General features: G+C 52.1%; 1 protein-coding gene across 2 annotated transcripts; it reads left to right on the forward strand.

Moving 5' to 3' along the window:
- The first annotated feature begins 1,825 nt into the window (after window positions 1–1,825).
- TFE3 (transcription factor binding to IGHM enhancer 3) lies at window positions 1,826–19,594 on the forward strand. Of its 2 annotated transcripts, XM_073541217.1 has the most exons (10): window positions 1,828–2,166; window positions 9,651–9,764; window positions 12,442–12,664; window positions 12,916–13,167; window positions 13,743–13,835; window positions 15,710–15,827; window positions 15,942–15,998; window positions 16,635–16,710; window positions 17,741–17,888; window positions 17,972–19,594. In XM_073541217.1, exons 1-10 carry the CDS (start codon window positions 2,063–2,065, stop codon window positions 18,338–18,340), a joined length of 1,554 nt encoding a protein of 517 aa, XP_073397318.1. In that variant the 5' UTR covers window positions 1,828–2,062; the 3' UTR covers window positions 18,341–19,594. The 2 variants fall into 2 exon arrangements, with proteins under 2 accessions (XP_073397317.1, XP_073397318.1); XM_073541216.1 differs by having other exon boundaries at window positions 1,826–2,166; window positions 15,710–15,998.
- Window positions 19,595–20,270: the final 676 nt, after the last annotated feature.

Genomic DNA, 20,270 nt, shown 5'->3' on the forward strand with positions numbered 1-20,270 from the left:
GACACCCCCATAGTGCCCCTTATACAGTATGACGCCCCCATAGTGATAGTGCCCCTCGTACAGTATGAAAACCCTTAGTGCCCCTTATACAGTATGACGCCCCCGTAGTGATAGTGCCCCTCGTACAGTATGACACCCCCATAGTGCCCCTCATAGAGTATGATGCCCCATAGCGCCCCTCATACAGTATGATGCCCCCATAGCGCCCCTCGTACAGTATGACGTCCCCATAGCGCACCTCGTACAGTATGACGCCCCCATAGCGCACCTCGTACAGTATGACGCCCCCATAGCGCCCCTCGTACAGTATGACGCCCCCATAGCGCCCCTCGTACAGTATGACGCCCCCATAGCGCCCCTCGTACAGTATGACGCCCCCATAGCGCCCCTCGTACAGTATGACGCCCCCATAGCGCCCCTCGTACAGTATGATGCCCCCATAGCGCGCCCCGTATGACGCCCCCATAGCGCCCCTCGTACAGTATGACGCCCCCATAGCGCCCCTCGTACAGTATGACGCCCCCATAGCGCCCCTCGTACAGTATGACGCCCCCATAGCGCCCCTCGTACAGTATGACGCCCCCATAGCGCCCCTCGTACAGTATGACGCCCCCATAGCGCCCCGTATGACGCCCCCATAGCGCCCCTCGTACAGTGTGACGCCCCCATAGTGCCCCTCGTACAGTATAACGCCCCCCCATAGCGCCCCTCGTACAGTATGACGCCCCCATAGCGCCCCGTATGACGCCCCCATAGCGCCCCTCGTACAGTATGACGCCCCCCATAGCGCCCCTCGTACAGTATGACGCCCCCCATAGCGCCCCTCGTACAGTATGACGCCCCCATAGCGCCCCTCGTACAGTATGACGCCCCCCATAGCGCCCCTCGTACAGTATGACGCCCCCATAGCGCCCCGTATGACGCCCCCATAGCGCCCCTCGTACAGTGTGACGCCCCCATAGTGCCCCTCGTACAGTATAACGCCCCCCATAGTGCCCCTCGTACAGTATGACGTCCCCATAGCGCCCCGTATGACGCCCCCATAGCGCCCCTCGTACAGTATTCACCATTACAACTGTGATGGGGCACAGCTGTGCCGCTCTGTGCTGTGTGGGATCGGGGTATTAGGCTCCCGGTGAGCGGATGGCACACAGGGCAGCACAGGCTGTGTGCCCCCGGCTCCCCCATTGTATTCCACTGAATCTACCGCCGAAGAATGCAGACACCATTGGAATATACCCCCAGCTTCCCAGGACAGCTCCCCAAATCCGGGACTGCCTGCTGGATTTGGAATGATTGGGACTACTACTCTCATCATGAAACATTCAAGGCTTGGTGGGAGTTGTAGTTCCACAGGGATGGGTTGACGATCCCGTCCCAGGTGACCGGAATAATGTAGGGGCATAGCCGTGGGCAGGGTCGGGATCCAACAAGCCATTTGCCAGGGTGTATGGACACAGGGCTAGGGCAGGACGCTGGAGCTTTGCCCTCCGGGATTAGGGAAGAGCGGACCGGAGCCTGCCTATATGAAGCGGCGGATCTCACACACACAACACTGTTTACATGGTGGCCGCTGGCAGGCAGCGCTGGCTAACAGATGACGTCACACCTCCCACAGCCCCCGATTGGCTGCCCCAATGTCCCGCTGTCAGCCCATGCTCGCTGCGGAATTTCCCTAGTCTGTGAGTCACCCGTTAACCCATCGTACGCCGGAGCCCGCCGCCAGCCATGGGAGCGCTGCTGTGCGAGAGTGCACCGGAGTCAGGATGGAAAGGGTGCGGGCGGCCATGCTCAGCCCAGAGAGGAAGAGTGAGGAGGGGACAGAGGAAAGTGAGGGCGGGGGCGGCAGGGTAGGGAGGAGGGGGCTTGTTTTGCTCGTCTCTTCCAGTTATGGGAAGTACAGTGTGAACTGAGCGCATAGTAGCGACACAGCGATTGGGAAACCGCGGCCGAGAGACGGAGGGAGCAGCTGCACCGCCCCCCATCATCTCCAGCCAGGCCCGAGAATTGGGGGACACCCGCCACAGCCACGAGTGACTCCCAATTGTGGAACTCCCCAGCGATGTCTCATGATATAGGCTGTGAGACCCCCAAAGTGCACGACAACGCACAGCACACAGTCTACGTCCTGGTGGGATCCGGCGCGGACAGCATTCAGCTGCTCAGGTAACGGGACCGCGCCTGGGGCGGCGGATGGCGGGGGGGGCGAGCTGGGTGTCGTGCTCCCGCCTCTCGGGGCATACGGGGGAAATGGGGCATTGGTGTTTGGAGGGAGGAGGCGGCGGCGGGAGGAGAGTGCGCGGCTTCTGCTTAGTCATCCTGGTGGAAACACATGGGCACAATAATAATGAGGCCGGCAGGGACCCGGGGATGGTTCTGGGTACAGGCCAGTGCTAGCAATCCAAGGGTTAAGCAATGGCTAATCTGAGCCTCCTAATAGTAACAATGGGTTAATTCTTCCACCTCCAAGGAGTGAGAATGGCTGACATAAGCAGCTGCACAGAAGTTGTGCAACTCCAGCAAAGGCTGCTGGAACAACGCGTCTGAGAGGGGCTCGCAGGCGCCCCCTAGTCTGCTGGAACAGCACACCTGAGAGGGGCTCTTAGGCGCCCCCCAGTCTGCTGGAACAGCACATCTGAGAGGGGCTCTTAGGCGCCCCCCAGTCTGCTGGAACAGCACATCTGAGAGGGGCTCGCAGGCGCCCCCTAGTGTGCTGGAACAGCACGTCTGAGAGGGGCTCGCAGGCGCCCCCTAGTCTGATTGGAAGAGCACGTCTGAGAGGGGCTCTTAGGCGCCCCCCAGTCTGCTGGAACAGCACATCTGAGAGGGGCTCTTAGGCGCCCCCCAGTCTGCTGGAACAGCACATCTGAGAGGGGCTCGCAGGCGCCCCCTAGTGTGCTGGAACAGCACGTCTGAGAGGGGCTCGCAGGCGCCCCCTAGTCTGATTGGAAGAGCACGTCTGAGAGGGGCTCTTAGGCGCCCCCCAGTCTGCTGGAACAGCACATCTGAGAGGGGCTCTTAGGCGCCCCCCAGTCTGCTGGAACAGCACATCTGAGAGGGGCTCGCAGGCGCCCCCCAGTCTGCTGGAACAGCACATCTGAGAGGGGCTCGCAGGCGCCCCCTAGTGTGCTGGAACAGCACGTCTGAGAGGGGCTCGCAGGCGCCCCCTAGTCTGATTGGAAGAGCACGTCTGAGAGGGGCTCTTAGGCGCCCCCCAGTCTGCTGGAACAGCACATCTGAGAGGGGCTCTTAGGCGCCCCCCAGTCTGCTGGAACAGCACATCTGAGAGGGGCTCGCAGGCGCCCCCTAGTGTGCTGGAACAGCACATCTGAGAGGGGCTCGCAGGCGCCCCCTAGTGTGCTGGAACAGCACATCTGAGAGGGGCTCGCAGGCGCCCCCTAGTCTGCTGGAACAGCACATCTGAGAGGGGCTCGCAGGCGCCCCCTAGTGTGCTGGAACAGCACGTCTGAGAGGGGCTCGCAGGCGCCCCCTAGTGTGCTGGAACAGCACGTCTGAGAGGGGCTCGCAGGCGCCCCCTAGTCTGCTGGAACAGCACGTCTGAGAGGGGCTCGCAGGCGCCCCCTAGTCTGCTGGAACAGCACGTCTGAGAGGGGTTCGCAGGCGCCCCCTAGTCTGCTGGAACAGCACGTCTGAGAGGGGCTCTTAGGCGCCCCCCAGTCTGCTGGAACAGCACATCTGAGAGGGGCTCGCAGGCGACCCCTAGTCTGCAGGAACAGTGCGTCTGAGATGGGCTCGCAGGCGACCCCTAGTCTGCAGGAACAGCACGTCTGAGAGGGGCTCGCAGGCGCCCCCTAGTCTGCTGGAACAGCGCGTCTGAGAGGGGCTCGCAGGCGCCCCCCTAGTGTGCTGAAACTGCACGTCTGAGAGGGGCTCGCAGGCGCCCCTCTAGTGTGCTGAAACTGCACGTCTGAGAGGGGCTCGCAGTCGCCCCCCTAGTGTGCTGAAACTGCACGTCTGAGAGGGGCTCGCAGGCGCCCCCCTAGTGTGCTGGAACGGCGCGTCTGAGAGGGGCTCGCAGGCGCCCCCCTAGTGTGCTGGAACGGCACGTCTGAGAGGGGCTCGCAGGCGCCCCCCTAGTGTGCTGAAACTGCACGTATGAGAGGGGCTCGCAGGCGCCCCCCTAGTGTGCTGAAACGGCACGTCTGAGAGGGGCTCGCAGGCGCCCCCCTAGTGTGCTGAAACGGCACGTCTGAGAGGGGCTCGCAGGCGCCCCCCTAGTGTGCTGAAACGGCACGTCTGAGAGGGGCTCGCAGGCGCCCCCCTAGTGTGCTGAAACGGCACGTCTGAGAGGGGCTCGCAGGCGCCCCCCTAGTGTGCTGAAACGGCACGTCTGAGAGGGGCTCGCAGGCGCCCCCTAGTCTGCTGGAACAGCACGTCTGAGAGGGGCTCTTAGGCGCCCCCCAGTCTGCTGGAACAGCACATCTGAGAGGGGCTCGCAGGCGCCCCCTAGTGTGCTGGAACAGCACGTCTGAGAGGGGCTCGCAGGCGCCCCCTAGTGTGCTGGAACAGCACGTCTGAGAGGGGCTCGCAGGCGCCCCCTAGTCTGCTGGAACAGCACCTCTGAGAGGGGCTCTTAGGCGCCCCCCAGTCTGCTGGAACAGCACATCTGAGAGGGGCTCGCAGGCGACCCCGAGTCTGCAGGAACAGTGCGTCTGAGATGGGCTCGCAGGCGACCCCTAGTCTGCAGGAACAGCACGTCTGAGAGGGGCTCGCAGGCGCCCCCTAGTCTGCTGGAACAGCGCGTCTGAGAGGGGCTCGCAGGCGCCCCCCTAGTGTGCTGAAACTGCACGTCTGAGAGGGGCTCGCAGGCGCCCCCCTAGTGTGCTGAAACTGCACGTCTGAGAGGGGCTCGCAGGCGCCCCCCTAGTGTGCTGAAACTGCACGTCTGAGAGGGGCTCGCAGGCGCCCCCCTAGTGTGCTGGAACGGCGCGTCTGAGAGGGGCTCGCAGGCGCCCCCCTAGTGTGCTGGAACGGCACGTCTGAGAGGGGCTCGCAGGCGCCCCCCTAGTGTGCTGGAACGGCACGTTTGAGAGGGGCTCGCAGGCGCCCCCCTAGTGTGCTGAAACTGCACGTCTGAGAGGGGCTCGCAGGCGCCCCCCTAGTGTGCTGAAACTGCACGTCTGAGAGGGGCTCGCAGGCGCCCCCCTAGTGTGCTGAAACTGCACGTCTGAGAGGGGCTCGCAGGCGCCCCCCTAGTGTGCTGAAACGGCACGTCTGAGAGGGGCTCGCAGGCGCCCCCTAGTCTGCTGGAACAGCGCGTCTGAGAGGGGCTCGCAGGCGCCCCCTAGTCTGCTGGAACAGCGCGCCTGAGAGGGGCTCGCAGGCGCCCCCCAGTCTGCTGGAACAGCACGTCTGAGAGGGGCTCGCAGGCGCCCCCCCGTCTCCCAACAAAACATTCAATGGACATTTCAACAAGACCCTGGAAAGGCTGTATTAATGCAATCTATTGTTCTAAGTTATCAGCCATGGATCTGCAATGAGTCCTCCATGTGGCCATACATATTAGCTGTTGGGTAACAGGTACCATTGATTTCTATGCAATATTTGGGGTCTGATTCATCAAACTGCCTGAATAGTCTGGGGTAAAACTGCTTGAAATATTGAAAATTTTTGCCCTAATCCACTTATTTTCCAGCTCTATGGTAACATGCTAATTTGTAATTACGGAAATGATGGCTATCTTGAACACTCCACATCAGTGATGGGCGACCACCGGATCCTCCATCATATCCCAATGGGCTATCCACCTCTATTTTTCTTAAACGTGTGCATTTGGGGCTTAAGTAATTTTTGTATTTGGGTTTCATTAAAAAGTTTGCACCATTTGCCTTTTATATATCATCTGTTCTGCACTGTCTATCTCTGGCTGCAGAATGAGTTAACTGAACATCCATCAGAGAACTCATTCAGATTGAATGATGGGAGAGTTTGATTCTCTTATTTGTTTTTATATGTTCTCTCCTCTCATCTGATTTATAACCACATCAAAGTGCAGGGATTCAGAGAGCCTGTAAAAAATAAAAATATAATGCAAGATGTTTAATGGCACCCAATATCAATAGATGGACAACCCATTGTAGACCTTTTATCTAGCCGTACAAATAACCAACATCTGGGTTGACACTGGTCTATCTAAGACCTGATGCTATATTCTTGAGGATGCTCTTTTGCAGGACCCATATCTTAATCATGTGGAGGGGGGGAGTTATCCCAATGTTGCACAGATGTAAACCAAATGTTGTTGAGCATTTATAGCCAGGTGGGTGGGTGGGCATCCATATTGTACCTGTCAGGACAGGAATATGTGCTGGAGAGATGAGTAAGCCGACATTAATGAATGACATTACGGCATGGAAAGTCCACTTGTAGAACAGCTGATAAGATGGATTCGGGGATGTACCGAGGAACAGGTTGTAAATTATGATAGACAGGGTACATCATTTCTTAAGAAACAGCGCCAGGAAATATTAATTGAAGATCCACCCCATAAAGGATGACCTGATCATGGTGATCACACAGCATGGACTATACTTGGATCCGGACTCACAGGCCATTAAACCCCATAGTATTTTGTACATAAACTTCACTCCATTTACATTCAGAGTTGTAATCAAAATTCTGCTGTTCTTAACCAGTTTTGTAGAATTGTGCTGCTTGCACGATCCTTTACCTATAAAACTCCTACAAGTACACTCCGGATTACATTTTAGTATGAAATCATGAGGCTATTTCGGGACAACGAACATTTGGAATCGATTTATGAGTGTGACGAGTGAAAAGTATAGGTTTCATTTGGTATTGCTGGAAATGCAAATTATGCACACTGCAAACTGCGTTCACTGATGTCCATGCGACTCGCCGTGTGAGAGCTGAGGATCCCTGGGCCCAGCACACATAACAAGGACGTATCTTACAGTGACTACACACCCATTATACAGCATCATATGAGGGTTGGGGGTCCTTGGACTCACCACACGTAACAAGGACATAGCCTATATCTTACAGAGTGATTACACACCCAGTATATAGCCTCATATGAGCTGGGGGTCCCTGGGCCCACAACATATAATAAAGACATAGCCTATATCTTACAGTGTGACTACACACCCATTATGTAGCCTCATAGGAGGGCTGGGGGTCCCTGGGCCCACTACATATAATAAAGACATAGCCTATATCTTACAGTGTGACTACACACCCGTTATGTAGCCTCATAAGAGGGAGGTGGTCCCTGGGCCCACCACATATAATAAAGACATAGCCTATATCTTACAGTGTGACTACACACCCGTTATGTAGCCTCATAGGAGGGCTGGTGGTCCCTGGGCCCACCACATATAATAAAGACATAGCTTATATCTTACAGAGTGATTACACACCCGTTATGCAGCCTCATAGGAGGGCTGGGGGTCCCTGGGCCCACCACGCATAACAAGGACATAGCCTATATGTTGCAGAGTGACTACACCCCCATTATACAGCCTCATAGGAGGGCTGGGGGTCCCTGGGCCCACCACGCATAACAAGGACATAGCCTATATGTTGCAGAGTGACTACACCCCCATTATACAGCCTCATAGGAGGGCTGGGGGTCCCTGGGCCCACCACGCATAGCAAGGACATAGCCTATATGTTGCAGAGTGACTACACCCCCATTATACAGCCTCATAGGAGGGCTGGGGGTCCCTGGGCCCACCACGCATAACAAGGACATAGCCTATATGTTGCAGAGTGACTACACCCCCATTATACAGCCTCATAGGAGGGCTGGGGGTCCCTGGGCCCACCACGCATAACAAGGACATAGCCTATATGTTGCAGAGTGACTACACCCCCATTATACAGCCTCATAGGAGGGCTGGGGGTCCCTGGGCCCACCACGCATAGCAAGGACATAGCCTATATGTTGCAGAGTGACTACACCCCCATTATACAGCCTCATAGGAGGGCTGGGGGTCCCTGGGCCCACCACGCATAACAAGGACATAGCCTATATGTTGCAGAGTGACTACACCCCCATTATACAGCCTCATAGGAGGGCTGGGGGTCCCTGGGCCCACCACGCATAACAAGGACATAGCCTATATGTTGCAGAGTGACTACACCCCCATTATACAGCCTCATAGGAGGGCTGGGGGTCCCTGGGCCCACCACGCATAGCAAGGACATAGCCTATATGTTGCAGAGTGACTACACCCCCATTATACAGCCTCATAGGAGGGCTGGTGGTCCCTGGGCCCACCACATATAATAAAGACATAGCTTATATCTTACAGAGTGACTACTCACCCGTTATGCAGCCTCATAGGAGGGCTGGGGGTCCCTGGGCCCACCACGCATAACAAGGACATAGCCTATATGTTGCAGAGTGACTACACCCCCATTATACAGCCTCATAGTTAATATTTTATTAGTGCAATGGCCGTTTAAGCTTGAGGCATGAGTGCGACATGAATCATCTTCTAATCAGCCACTTTTTAGTTCCTAGGAAAGCTTAGCGACAGATAACTAATATGTTTGCAAAGAATTTTCCCTCAGGATTGTAATAATTAGTGCTGCTCCTCTGGAGGTTGTAAGCACTTCCTCCGCCATATTATTTGTGTAAGTGAATTAATGGATATATTGTAAACTGTAGGCCTCATGTATAAATTTACAATAGACAGTGGTCGCCAATAGCAACCAGTCAGGTTCCTGCGCTCATAATTCTGAGCCAATTTGGAAGATGAAAGAAGCCATTTGATTGGTTGCCATGGTCAACCATGCTGTAAAGTAAATTGGAACCAGTTGCTCATAGCACCCAATCAGGTTGCCGTTTTCAGTTAGAAAACGGGCTGTGGACAATGAGAGCTGTAATTTGATTGGTTGCTTATTATGACCAACTCCTCAACTTTCGGTTTCTGTTTTAAATCTTTAACCTCTCTATCACTAGTCCTTTTTTCTCTGACTTCGTTTTTTCCTTCCCTTCTTCCAAGAGCTTTAACTTTTTTACTTTCACGCTAGTATAGTAGTTTTTAGTTTACCATATAATATAATGACAAAAACAGGAAAAAAAATCCGAGTGAGGTGAAATGGTAGCAAAAATGCGATATACCATTTTTTTTACAACATATATTGTTAGGTAAAAATGATCTGGTGACACGATTCTCCATATCAGTAGAGTACGGTAATACCAGATTGTATAGTTATTATATATAATAATAATTATTATTATTTTATTTTGATGACTAAAAAAATGCTACATTTTCTATAATATATTTTTGGTTTGTGTTGCCTAATATATTTTTGGTTTGTGTTGCCATATTGTAGGATCCATCGTTTTTTCTTTGCCGAGCTGATGTTTTATTGCCACCATTTTGCCGTATACAATGTTTTTATTGCTTTTTTTTAAGGACAATGCGCGGCCACCAAAAAGCAGCAATTCTGGCATTTCAGTAAATTTTCCCTATATTGTGTTTACTACACGAGTTAACTATATATTTTCATAGATTGGACTTTTGCAAACACGGCGATACCGAATTTTTTTTTTTTTTTCTTGAAAAGGGGAATGATTTAACCTTTTTATAATTTGAATACTTTTTTGCATAATTTTTAATGTTTTAATCTCATGATTTATTCTCTCATCACAACAGTCTGAGCCCCATATTACCCGAGTCTGGAATCGTCGCCGACATTGACGTTGAGACTGCACTAGAGCCGAGCGAGGAGCAGTTTTACCAGCTGAAGAGCCAGCCGATCCCTTCTAGGTGAGACACCAGATACAGGACGTGTTCAGAGGCAAAAAATGCATGACGCAGACATAAATGCAAGGACGCCGGCCGCTGTCCCGTCAACAGGAAAACCTGATAAGCTGCAGACATCCAGCCGCACTGATAATACCTGGCACTTTGTGAGATAAGCGGCACACACTCAGCATTTTCCAGTAGAAAAATTGGCTTTACTTCCATATAAATGGAGAAAATTAAAGGGATGACTTCAAAGAACACTCCAAGCCAAAATCATGCACTTTATTATGCCGACGCTTAAAGGTGTGGGGCATGACACAAGGTTGTTCGGCCCCCTGAAGTCTTGCATTTGGCGATACATCGTATTCTGTGTGGTCAGTGTTCCTATAAAGAGTTACCATCTTTTTAATTTTTGTTTCGTAAATCAAACATCGTACATAAAAATAAGCAACTTTGTAATATGTGTTGTCAGAGAAATACTCCCTTGTCTCCTGCAACAAAAATAAAATTATAAACCAACATAAACACTCCCTGTCCGACGTAGTCCATCTACCGAGTGTCCCACGACGAGCTCACGTGTAGAAAAGTCACATCGGGAGATGTGACTGCTCTACCCGGCCTCCGGTGATACACTGACAGGATGTGATAGCTTCTGCAGTGTATCAGCTGATCTCACAGCACTACTGCTGAGTGAGAACTTTCCCACGCAGCGGTGCGTCAAGTGACAGCACGGAGGTTAAGGCCCCGTCTCACTAAGCGATCTCGGTAGCGAGATCGCTGCTGAGTCACAACTTTTGTGACGTAACAGCGATCTCACCAGCGAGATCGCTGTGTGTGACAGCGATCAGCCCCCCCTGCCGGTATTGCTGATCGCTGGAAGAAACCTCTGGACATTTCTTTGGTCGCTGGTCTCCCGCTGGCCAGCACGCATCGCTGTGTGTGACAGCGGGAGACCAGCGATCAGGTGTAAAAAATAATTAAAAAAAATAAAAAATATTGTTATTCTCACCTTCCGATGTCCCGTTCAGCCATCCTGCCTCTCTCCACGCTCCGGTCCCAGTGATCCTTTGCACGAATGACCGCGAGACTTTGTTATCCCTCGAGACCGTGACATCTCGCGGTCATTCGTGCAAAGGATCACTGGGACCGGAGCGTGGAGAGAGGCAGGATGGCTGAACGGGACGTCGTAAGGTGAGAATAACTATATTTTTTATTTTGATTCTATTTTTTACAGCGATGCCGGGCGCTCGGCATCGTTGTGCTGATCGCTGGTGAAGCTGTGTGTGACAGCTCACCAGCGATCACATAGCGACTTACTAGCGATCCTGACACCTTCATATCGGTGTCGGGATCGCTGGTAAGTCGCTTAGTGTGACGGGGCCTTTATACACTGCGGGAGCGAATAGCTCCTGTCAGTGTATCGCCAGCGGCCAGGTATAGCGGTCACATGTCCCGATGTGACTGCTACACGTGAGATTGCAGCGGGACACTCGGATTACCTGGATTACGGCGGACAGGGAGTATATGTTGGTTATATTATTTTACATTATTTCTAGGACACTAGAGCGTCAGAGATTTGGTGTGAGGTGAGCATAATGGGTTTATTTTTATGTGAATATGTATGTAATTTAACTTTTTTTTTTTTTATTAACTGTGATCACAGACAGGCACTGGCAGATGATACTACTCTCCCATCAGTGGCACTTGCTATCGCTGTTATCAGTGACAGCAAACAGACCCCTATGGGAGCAGTAGTCTCATCGGCCCACGCCTGCTTTTTTACCACAAGTCACCGCTGCGGGTCACAGTCAGCTGTGGGATCACGCTGACATCTGCCAGCATGAAACCGCAGTGCTGTGACCAACAGCGCCGGTGGTAGCGTTACCACACACAACCACAGCCACACGCAGACTCACACAGACAGCCGCACAGACACGCACATAGTCTCCGCCCACACACTATTCCTCCTTCTGACATAATTTCTTTTTCTGCACCGTTTTTGGCAGCACATCCACAGCAAATCCGCAAAACTTTTTACACCTGCGATTTTGCTGCGGATTTGACTGACTCAATGGAAGTCACTGGGTGCAGGAACGTTGCAGATCCACAAAACTAATTGACATGCTGCGGAAACGCAACATGTGCGCATAGCCTTAGTGCTACACAGGGGTACGACGAAAGGTTGTCTGTTGTCTCCTTTGTTTGCCCTTGCAATAGAGCTATTGGCCTGTCTTATTAGATCGTATCCTGGAATGGAAGATTTTAAGTATGGTACCAAGGAATAACCTCTCCCCTCTCCAACCCGTCCTGAATGCGGCAGCCAGGATCATATTCCTTTCCAACCACTGCACCGATGCCTCTACCCTGTGCCAGTCATTGCACTGGTTACCCACCCGCTACAGAGCTCAATATAAATTTATCACTCTCACCCACAAAGCGCTCCCCACCCTACATCTCCTCCCTTGTCTCAGTGTACCAACCTACCAATGCCCTGTAAGCACTATAAAAACAAAAAATATTATATTACCCCTTACCAATTAAAAACATCATATGATGAGCCATTTGAGACAAAAACACAGATTTAAAAAATGCTAAATACATTTATAGAGTCATGAATGCACATGTACATCAATTAAATGCAGAAGTATAGGAACCTGAGCGGCAGCTTCTGTAATGTCACTGTTTTTCTCCCTAACAGTCAGACCCCATCGCAGTCCCCTTCATCCTCCTTTCAGACTCCATCCAGTATGTCTTCACGTATCCTCCTCCGACAGCAGCTGATGAGGGCTCAGGCCCAGGAGCAAGAGAGAAGAGAGCAGGTGCAGAAAGCTACCCAAATCCCCGCTCTGCCCACGCCTTCCATCAGCGTCAGTGCTGGTAGCCGCCCCACCCCAGCACAGGTGCCCTTGGAGGTCTTAAAGGTAAGAGAGTAACAAAAATGTCACTGTAATCAGAAAAAAGTTGTAAAAGTGGAAGAAAAGTTGTAAAAGTTCACATCCCTGTCATTTAGCATCGTCACTTTTGACAGTTTGCGTGTGAGACCCGGCGTTGTCCAAACTCCATTCTGCATTTCACTCGTGCTTAGTAACGCTGAGATATGGAGGACTGAGGCTGTGTGTCCATGCGTCTATCACCAGGATTTATTCTGATCCATTTGTTCCTTATTTTGCAGGTACAGACCCATTTAGAAAATCCGACAAAGTATCACATCCAACAGTCTCAGAGGCAGCAGGTGAAACAGTACCTCTCTACCACCATGGGGACCAAAGCACCCCTGCACACCTCTGCCCCAAGTACCACCACTCTTATGCCCAACTCTACCGGAGCATCACCACAGCCCGAGCAGACATTGCTCCCCACCGCCAGCAGCGCCCCGAACAGTCCGCTAGCCATGCTGAAAATTGGCTCCAATCCTGAAAAAGAGGTAGGTGCAAGTCTTACATTGTCAGCCAGGGCTGCTGCAGGAACTTACTCAGTGCCCTCATTGGCACCATAGTGGTAGCGAAGGCAAGCCCTAAGGAGGGTCAAATCCATCCTGCAAGCATCACGTCCTCATTTTTTAGGGCGGCTGGTAGTACTGGTGTGAACCAGCAAGATGAGGTGGATCCTTCTTTCTATGGGACTATTGATTTCACAATCTGTCACATCTGTCTTTCATGATGAGTATGGAACCGGCTTATGAGGCTGTTTCCGTCATCACAGTCCAGACATGGGCCATTACAGTCAGACATGACTATCGATGGACCTATCCTAGGAATCAAGTGATTGACACGCTCAGGCAACCAGTATCCTGGAAGTCCCCCCATTTATTCCTCTGGGCCCCTTTTTCCATCAGGCCTCACAATTCAAAACTATTTGTGCTAGTGGTCCAGTTGTTCTGACACTATGCTTCCCATCATTCCCTATCCACTTGTGTCTGCTAGGAGTGGTAGTTTTATCATAGGAGTAAAAAGCTTTGACCGTGAATTTTTCTCCTCTTGACATTATTCCATGTTTTAGATTGATGATGTCATTGATGAGATCATAAGCTTGGAGTCCAGCCTCAATGACGAATTTCTGGGATATGTGGATCGAGGGAACCTACCCAGCACAGTAAGTCATAGCCAATATTCCATTAATTATGGTGGTTGGCAGATTTAGGGATGTGATGTGCAATTTAATACCCCAGCACACCAGTTCTAATAGGGCAATCTAAGTGATGTCTTTATAAGCCTTATGCCATGTTCACACATTCAGTATTTGGTCAGTATTTTACATCAGTATTTGTAAGCCAAAATCAGGAGTGGGTGAGAAATCCAGAAGTGGTGTTTCTATTCTACTTTTCCTCTGATTTGTTCCTCTCCTGGTTTTGGCTACAAATACTGAGGTAAAATACTGACCCAATACTGGAGGTGTGAACCTGGCCTTAAAAGGAACCTAGACTTGTCCTTAAAGTGGATGCATGATAATTCACCTTTGGTCCGGTCCCACGGATGCCAGATTATAGCAACTACACGTGAGCGCCATAACGTATACGGCAGTGTATGACCGCCATGACGTGCACAGCAGCGTGTGACCGCCATGACGTGCACGGCAGCGTGTGACCGCCATGACGTGCACGGCAGCGTGTGACCGCCATGACGTGCACGGCAGCGTGTGACCGCCATGACGTGCACGGCAGCGTGTGACCGCCATGACGTGCACGGCAGCGTGTGACCGCCATGACGTGCACGGCAGCGTGTGACCGCCATGACGTGCACGGCAGCGTGTGACCGCCATGACGTGCACGGCAGCGTGTGACCGCCATGACGTGTACGGCAGCGTGTGACCGCCATGACGTGTACGGCAGCGTGTGACCGCCATGACGTGTACGGCAGCGTGTGACCGCCATGACGTGTACGGCAGCGTGTGACCGCCATGACGTGGACGGCAGCGTGTGACCGCCATGACGCGGACGGCAGCGTGTGACCGCCATGACGCGCACGGCAGCGTGTGACCGCCATGACGCGCACGGCAGCGTGTGACCGCCATGACGCGCACGGCAGCGTGTGACCGCCATGACGCGCACGGCAGCGTGTGACCGCCATGACGCGCACGGCAGCGTGTGACCGCCAAGACGCGCACGGCAGCGTGTGACCGCCATGACGCGCACGGCAGCGTGTGACCGCCATGACGCGCACGGCAGCGTGTGACCGCCATGACGCGCACGGGAGCGTGTGGCCGCCATGACGCGCACGGCAGCGTGTGACCGCCATGACGCGCACGGCAGCGTGTGACCGCCATGACGCGCACGGCAGCGTGTGACCGCCATGACGCGCACGGCAGCGTGTGACCGCCATGACGCGCACGGCAGCGTGTGACCGCCATGACGCGCACGGCAGCGTGTGACCGCCATGACGCGCACGGGAGCGTGTGACCGCCATGACGCGCACGGCAGCGTGTGACCGCCATGACGCGCACGGCAGCGTGTGACCGCCATGACGCGCACGGGAGCGTGTGACCGCCATGACGCGCACGGCAGCGTGTGACCGCCATGACGCGCACGGCAGCGTGTGACCGCCATGACGCGCACGGGAGCGTGTGACCGCCATGACGCGCACGGGAGCGTGTGACCGCCATGACGCGCACGGGAGCGTGTGACCGCCATGACGCGCACGGGAGCGTGTGACCGCCATGACGCGCACGGCAGCGTGTGACCGCCATGACGCGCACGGCAGCGTGTGACCGCCATGACGCGCACGGCAGCGTGTGACCGCCATGACGCGCACGGCAGCGTGTGACCGCCTTGACGCGCAGGGCAGCGTGTGACCGCCTTGACGCGCAGGGCAGCGTGTGAGCGCCTTGACGCGCAGGGCAGCGTGTGAGCGCCTTGACGCGTAGGGCAGCGTGTGAGCGCCTTGACGCGTAGGGCAGCGTGTGAGCGCCTTGACGCGTAGGGCAGCGTGTGAGCGCCTTGACGTATATCCATATATGTTCTATATTCTCAGCTTCCCGTGTCAGCTAATCTCCTGGACATGTATTGTGCTCCAGGAATGACAGCGCCGGCCATCACCGTCAGTAACTCCTGCCCAGCTGACCTGACGAACATTAAGACGGAATACACCGGTGAGTTTTATAGCTCCTTTTTTTTTTTTTTTTCTTTTTTTTTTTCGTGCAAAGGACACTGTAGAATATGGTGGAGAGAGCTGCTCACTTCTGTTTCATTTTTCTCCTACACAGAGCACGAGGCAAAAGCAATTATCAAGGAGCGTCAGAAGAAGGACAACCACAACCTGAGTACGTATGGCTTTGGCCGTGTAGGCGCAGTATATAGCGCCACTTATGGCAAGGACTCTGTATGCCCCATAGAGCTCTATGGCCCCGCCACTTACCCCAACTCTTCCATACACTGCATTAGCAGCTCCTACTTACTAATTCCTGTCCTGAACATACATTTTCATTTCCTCACTTATTTAAGGTTCTTTCCCAGTCTTTTTTTTTCTCATGATCTGTACATCTGTCGTCATCCATCTGACACAAGTTCATCAGTAGAAATATCCTGATTCAAGATATCGAGACTGTGCTACCATAATCGGAAAGAATAGAAACAACGCCCAAACTAGCCGGACCGGCTCCTTCAGCATTCCTGTATTGTAAGGACATATCTGCCAGTCCGGGCGCCGATCTGCCTATACATGTACAGGATTCATAAACCGCTCCTGGCCACAAGAGAACACTGACACAATCCTCGTATTCATGGCCACCGCTCCTCCCCGTTACCTAACATTCAGGGCAACATCATCTCCGATCGCAAAGACCGTCGCCGTCCATTGTGATTGGTTGATATCAGCAACACTGTTTCCATCTGCACTTTTTTTTTTTTTTTTAAAGATATAATGTGTATTAGTTTTCAATATATTTATTTTTTTGCAGTCGAACGTCGAAGAAGATTTAACATCAATGATAGAATCAAAGAACTCGGGACGCTCATCCCGAAATCCAGTGATCCGTAAGTTTCTTCACCAGCGATACATTTCCATCCATCAAACCTATCGGATTTTCAATTTGCAAGTCGGGCATATAATTGTTACATGATATACGGCAGAAATTTGGGTATTCAGCAGATCTGCACAAGTATTAAAGGGGTGTGCTCATCCCCTTTCTTCAGACTTCCTGCTTTGCCAGTGGGGGTGGTGTGCTCCTGAAGATTGACAGTTCGGGCCAGTGGCATGGTCGTGGTGCTGGTCAGAACTGTGCGCTCTCCAATGTTGCAAGCAAAGACAGTTGTTCTTCTGCAGCATCGGAGGAGCACAGGGGCATGGGCCGGATGCAGCCAACGTCAGAGCAGCGCTTACAAACTCTATACCAAACTGCTTGTAAGCGCTGCACTCCTTGCCAAAGAGATCTGCCATCGTTGATAGACCGCATGGTCTATAGATCAGTGGTTGCTTGCCCTCTTTACTAGCCATTCCTGAGAAACCACGTGGTCTATAGATAAATATCCACTTGTCCTCTATACCAGCCATCACTGATAGACCACGTGGTCTATAGATAAATATCCACTTGTCCTCTATAAAGGCCATCACTGATAGACCACGTGGTCTATAGATTAATATCCGTTGGCCTCTGCCGGCCCTCGCTGATAGACTGCATGGTCTATAGATCAATATCCACTTGCCCTCTTGAACGGCCATCCCTGATAGACCGCATGGTCTATAGATCAATATCTGTGGTCCTCTTTACCAGCCATCACTGAAAAACCACATGGTCTATAGATTAATATCCGTTGTCCTCTACCAGCCATCGCTGATGGACTGTATGGTCTATAGAGCAATATCCACTTGTCCTTTTTACCAGCCATCGCTGATAGACCCCATGGTCTATAGATCAATATCCGCTTTCCCTCTTTCCCAGCCATCCCTGTTAGACCTCATGGTCTATAGGTCAATATCCGCTTGCCTTCTTTAACCTAAAAGCTCGTGCCTCCATCTCATCTCTTGTATCTTTGCTGATGTGTCCCGTCTCTTCGCCCCTTGCAGGGAGCTGCGCTGGAATAAAGGTACCATCCTGAAGGCCTCCGTAGAATACATCCGCAAGCTGCAGAAAGACCAGCAGAGAGTGCGTGATCTGGAGGGCAGGCAGCGTAAGCTGGAGCACATGAACCAGAGCCTTCTGCTGCGTATACAGGTAACGCTCTTCACACGGGCTGTATATTGCAGGTTTCTAGTGGCGGCCATGCTCCATGTCCTATCCTGAATGTTGTCTTGCAGGAACTGGAGATGCAGGCCCAGATACATGGGATTACAGCTGTTCCACCCTCCACCATGTCAGCAGACCTTCCCAAGGTAGAGCCCATGTCCGAGGTGATGTCAAGATTCGGTGCCCAGCCTACGCAGCCCGTGGACCCCTCCACCCTGAACCTCGGCACCCTTCACTTCTCAGACCAGCTGAGTGATTTAGTTGACGGAAACCTGAATTTTCATCTGAGCTTGACGAGTGATTCGGCCATTGCAGACATTCTTATGGATGATATGTTGTCACCACTTGGAGGAGCAGATCCCCTTCTGTCTTCAGTCTCTCCAGGAGCGTCTAAGACCAGCAGCCGTCACAGCAGCTTTAGCATGGAGGACGACTCTTGATCAGTCCTCAGATATAGGACTTCTCTAGTGCTTTACTCTAAGATCACCAGTCTCTACCCCTCCCGTCAGACTGACAGCCGTCACCCAGGTGGAACCCAGTTCCAAAAAAGTCACTCCTGAGTGCCTGATGTCTCCTAATCCGCCAGCACCACCCTGACGGCGGCCATGTTTCATTTCAGAAAATGCTTCTTCCTGCTTTTTAGAGGCGACAGTTCTTAAATCTACCCTAGAGATGAGAGCCAGTTTGTCACCCTGTTCCCCAAAATAACACATCAGCACAATGTATAGTGTGGAGATACGGATGGTGAAGGTGAGTCAAGGGTCCAGTAATGAATGGAGGTTTGGCGTGTCTGCTGAGAGAGGGCATGAAGTGACGGAAGGAACACATGGCACATTGCAAAAGAGGGTGCCTGCCAGTGGGCAGAAGACTAGCGTACAAGGTGGTGTGCAAGATGGCATGATAGGGTACAGAAAGGAAGGCAACTGGGTGAGAAGCAAGTGTGCAATGCACAGGCTAAGGCCGGATGAAGAACCCATAGGGCATTATATAGCAGGTGGTACCAAAAAGTGGGGATGATGGTGCCGAGTAATAAGCAGTCATATGACCCTTGTCCTGCATATGTAGAGGATAGACACTACTACCCCCTCCCCCATACTAGGAAGACCCTCCCAATGGCCGCCTGGTAACCGGACGTTTCACACACTGGTACCTAGGACATCAGGGAATCTCTGCCATTTTAGCTGGAGGTCTTGTAGGGTGTTTTCATATAAAAGCATTAATCTGGATTAACGGCAATATGGGGTACAGCAATGGGTGGCACGTAGTCACTGTCATTTATTCTGACAATTCTATGGTCTAAAAGTCTTCATAGACAGGAGATAAGTGTTGTCAGACAGACATTTCATCACTCAGATCCTTACATAGCTCATGTGCAGGGTCCATTACTGAACCCCTGCCGTAATGAAGGAGGGACAAGCACATTATGGGGTGCGTGGTGTGATGGCAGCATTAATGTGTGGTTCCGGGTGAGTGAGAGAGTGCGCTGTGTGAAAGAGTGTCGGCAGTGCGCCCGTGGTTGGCGCGTGTCTTTGGGGGGGGTGCAGATAATGGGCAGTGAGTGTATTGCGGGTGCAGGTCTCGCCCTATTTCCTCGCTGAGAACGTGTTTCTGTATAGAGAATAATCTTATGTGTTTTATATACTACAAACTACTAGATGTTACTATATGCTTTAAATAAAACGTTTTACACACTACGACCTGTTGATGCAATGCTGCGCAGGAGTAAAGGGTTAATATGAGGCAATGAGCAAAATGTATTTCTATAAAGGTGGCACAGACACTAGATGGAGCAGTGGCATCGGGACCACCTGCTGCTTCGGGGTCTCAGTAGGCCATAAGGGAGAAAATTCTGTCTTTGGACAACTGCAGGAAAGTGTGATGCCATCTGGTGGTCACAACTGGTACTGCCAGTGTTTTTATTAATCTTCAGTCTCCAGCATTAGTAGGAAACGGACGTTTCCTGAGGACCCAAGAGCGACGCGATGGTGTATAATTTACAAGAAACCCACGGCCACGGTACATACTTGTTTTTTCAGCACAAGGCATCAAGAATTCTTCCAGGGAAACGGTCCCAAGACTCTCATATACTAGGATCACTCATGTTGCTGGGTTTACAGAAATCTTCTGAATAAACTTCCATCTTATATTTTGCTTCCCAGATAAAGGCTGATTTACCATTCATGCAGCACACCAGGGCCCATGGGCAGAAGTGACATATAGGGTCAATAAAAGGGTCAGCAGAGAAGGCGAGAACTAAGCCCTCAATGCCCCTCCAGCATAATTCCATTTTCTTTAACCAAAACAAAAGCTATTCTATTTATTCAGCATTTGCTGTATGGGTCAAATTTATATTTTATTAGTTCAGACAGT

Source organism: Dendrobates tinctorius, unplaced genomic scaffold, assembly GCF_039654945.1.
Source record: "Dendrobates tinctorius isolate UK_male_01 unplaced genomic scaffold, ASM3965494v1 ptg000120l, whole genome shotgun sequence".
NCBI lineage: Eukaryota > Metazoa > Chordata > Amphibia > Anura > Dendrobatidae > Dendrobates > Dendrobates tinctorius.